The 3,863-nt window shown below is 45.2% G+C and overlaps 1 protein-coding gene across 1 annotated transcript; it reads right to left on the minus strand.

Annotated features, from left to right (window-relative positions):
* Positions 1 to 406: 406 nt before the first annotated feature.
* On the minus strand, positions 407 to 1,213 carry LOC134530856 (protein tipE). The gene has a single exon (XM_063366150.1). The coding sequence runs from the start codon at positions 1,211 to 1,213 to the stop codon at positions 407 to 409; it is 807 nt and encodes a 268-aa protein (XP_063222220.1).
* Between the last annotated feature and the right edge of the window lie 2,650 nt (positions 1,214 to 3,863).

A 3,863-nucleotide genomic window follows, 5' to 3' on the forward strand; every position in this document is an offset into this window, starting at 1 on the left:
ATTTGATCTTGATAGAATCAGTTTAGACTACTGATAGCCAGCGCACAGGTTCCTGGTAACACACAGGCTCCTAGTATCTACACCAAGTCCTAGTAGCTACACCAAATCCTGATAACTACGCCAGGTCCTGGTGGCCAGTACACAAGCTCCTGGTAGCACACATGCTCCTGGTAGCACACAGGATCCTAGTAGCTACACCAAGTCCTGGTAGCTACACCAAGTCCTCGTAGCTACATCAATTCCTGGTAGCTACAACAGGTCTTGGTAGCTACACCAGGTCCTTGAGTCTAGTTCACAAGCTCATGGTAGCACACATTCCCCTGGTAGCTGGTACTTCAGTTCCTGGTAGCAACACCAAGTCCTGGTAGCGACACCAGGTCCTGGTAGCTACGCCAGGTCCTGGTGGCTAGTACACAAGCTCCTGGTAGCACACAGGCTCCTGGTAGCACACAGGCCCCAGATACCTGGTACCTGGCACCAGGTACCGGCAGAGCCGCGCGGCAGGTACTGACCTGGCGTCCTCGACGGCGCCCCGCCTGCGCCGCCGCCGGCCGGGCCGCCGCTCCGAGCAGCGACAGTCGCAGCGCAGCACGCACAGCGCCACGGACGTGGCCAGCGTCAGCACGAAGGGCACGCCGAAGAAGTGCGTGATGGCGGCCACGTGCTCGTCGCGGCGGTAGCGCGCCATGGCCACCGACCTGTTCTGGCGCGAGTAGTGGCAGGGGAACTCGGTGCCCGGCCGGCCGTACGCCTCGCTGAAGTTGCGGCAGTCGACGAGCGGCGGGTAGCCGCAGCCCTTGATGTTGACCAGCAGCACGGCCTCCTGGCGCGAGCCGTCGCTGGCGTTGTAGGCGACGAACACGTGCGTGCAGCGGTACATGTCGCTGGTGCAGCCCTCGCGGCAGGAGCTCCACGTGCAGTTGAAGATGCCGGAGAGGTCGTGGCGGCGCGAGGTGACGCAGCTGACGGGCTCGGGCGAGAAGTCGGAGGCGAGCGTGGAGATGGCCGGGTCCACGTAGAGCGGCACGAGGAAGAGCAGCGAGGCGCCGGCGGTGGCCGCCAGCATGGCCAGCGAGGAGGTGGTGTAGAACCAGGCGCGCTGCCGCCAGGTGCGGCGGACAGGCGGCGCCTTGGGGCGCGCCAGCTCCAGCAGCCTGCGTCTCCGCAGCTCCTCCTGGGCGCCCAGCAGCAGCTCCGAGCTGCCGCCCTGCATGGCCGCGCGCCGACTGCCCGCACGTCGATACCGCGCCGCGTGAATGGGGCGGCGTCGCGCCTGCGCATGCGCCCAGTCTCCCTGTGGCCGCGGTCCATTCACCGCGCCAGCCTCCCACCCTCTCTCTCAAACAATGTCATATCATTAATTGGCTTGCAACCAGCAACAACTACACGAGTAATTTATTTTAAAATAAAACTACAGCAACAGGCAGAACTTTTAAAGTGAAACTTCTTTGCTACAATTTTCGAGCGTTACGAAAATTACGATCGCATGAAGGAAATAGTTAGTTACGTGTTGGGGGAACCTGTAGAGGAGGAGAGTGCGTCAGCGGCGACGTCACTCCAACGCATGCACCAGCGGTCGACTGGGAAGATTCCACTATGAGGGGGGGGGGGGGGGGGGAATAGGTACGTAGCGTAGCATGGCTGGTTGTTACGGCCGTAAGTGGAGATGGCAGGGGAGAGGTATAAATTACGCAGTAGTGTTGCTACGGAATTCTCGTAACGCTGCTAGTGTTTTTCTACTCCTAAGTTTTCGAAACTGTTAACGTTTGAAGCTACCATATTTCTTTTATTTTATTTAAAGTATCTAAAATTTCTTTATTCGTGTGGAAAAGAGTTATTGATTTGTGCATTTAACTTTAAATATATCATTAATTTTTATGTGAATAGTATGTTTGAAAATGTAAAAAAAGACGTATAGACTTAGAGGTTAGCTTTATAAGTGTAATTATTTTTTGGTATGTGAACACTCTGATTTTAAATGTCAAAAGATTTCATAGACTTATGAGATAGACTCTTATGTGTTTTTTATATTCGATTAGGGTGTATTTTTGTTCTTTAATTTTATTCAGCTGAAGATCGTGATTTAACATCATGCCTAAAAATAATAAAAACGCAGAAGGAGATAAGTGGTATTATTAAAGGTATCGTGGGAATAATCCGTCAAAAGAGGCGCCAAAAAAAGCCAGTGAACGGATGCAAGAGTGCAGGCCGCGGAAAAGGGCACTTTTTGTCTAAATCATATCCGTAACTTAATATTCTCAATTATAATCTTATATTATATTATAAAAAATACTAATAATTTATCTCTATCTATACCTAATAAGCAAAAAGTATTACTTCAGTAGCGAGTGCACTCCACGCACACATACCTATTTGTTTTAATTATTTATTTGAACCCATATAAATAAATAATGAAGAAATGTTCATGGTAACTAGTAATATGAAAAAGGGGTTCCTGTCACAGGTTCCAGGCGGAGGATTGAGGATGAGGTCAATGACCGACTGCACTGACGTCACAACGGCCAATTTTGGTGTCAAACTTCATCAAAATTCCTCAAAAATTATTCAAAATTCCTAGAAATTTCCCTATTATTAGGTGAAAATTCCCGGTTTTTAGGAAAATTTTCCCATTTTTCCCGCAAAAAATCCAGAGAGAGGCCAATTTTACACCGAGAGGGGCAATATTCCTCGGAGAGGGGAAAAATTCCTCAGACTTTAGTCAGGTTATTATTATACTCGTGTTTCGGAGATATCTGTTCTAAACACCTAAAATGTTTAAAATGTTCGTTGAGAATCGTCGAAAAATACCCCTTGGTCGGAGACGCTTTGCCTATATGCCTACCATTGTACAAGACCTGGTTTTAAGTTATTCCAAGTATAGAAAAATTAAACTTGCATGGTAGGCACAGAGATAAAGTATTAATTTCGTGGAATAGTTATATTGTATACAGCGATTTTTCGCAGTGAGAATGATTATTAAACTCCACGAAAGGTAATGGGAAACAAAATTTAATTAATTTTAAGCTTTATTTACTCTTATCACTGATAGAGAATAGAACCAAAGACAGGAATCGATCATATCAAACATAATTTCAATAAGTATTTTTTTGTGAATTTTGGAATTTTTTCGACTAAATAGCTAAAATTTATAGAATTTCAAGATGGCGACCACGACTGATGACAAGATGACGGAAGCCACGGTAATAAACAATACTAAACTCTATCGGGTGAAAATTAAACTAATATATGTCAACAACACTGTCCAGCAGACGATAAAAAAAAGTCGGCAGCGGCCTTCAACAGACGAAAACAAGAATTATGCAATGATGTCATACTGGCTGACGTAATATCTCCATTTTCATTAGTGGTGGGAGGTCAGTCTGCCGTTGGCTTCCGCGGAGGAAGGATCCATCGTCATTTTGGATCCATTGCCCTCGCCAGATTCGATTAAAACATTCCAAGCTCCATGGCGTAAGTATATTTTAAAATAAAATTTTATCAAAATTTAATTATATAATTTTTATGAATTAAAATTTTTTCCCGGTTTTCTAGCATAAAATTTTGGATTTTCAAGATGGCGCTAGTAACGAAAAGTTCTAGAATCCAAGATGACTGGAAGGACAAAAGAAAGAATTTTTATCAAAATTTTAATTTAAATGTAATTGAGTTTTTTAAATTTTTTATTAATAAATTACGTGTTCACTATCGCCGGGAATTGAACTGAAGACCGAAATCGATTAGGTAACCAAACATTTTGGAGTATCAATTTTTTATATATTGTTTTGAATTCTTTCGTAATTTTTAGGTCGAAAATAAAATGTTTCAAGTTAAAAGTTACGGTCTGAGGAGGTTTCTGAGGAATT

The sequence above is a fragment of the Bacillus rossius genome, chromosome 1, assembly GCF_032445375.1.
Source record: "Bacillus rossius redtenbacheri isolate Brsri chromosome 1, Brsri_v3, whole genome shotgun sequence".
Taxonomy (NCBI): Eukaryota; Metazoa; Arthropoda; class Insecta; order Phasmatodea; family Bacillidae; genus Bacillus; species Bacillus rossius.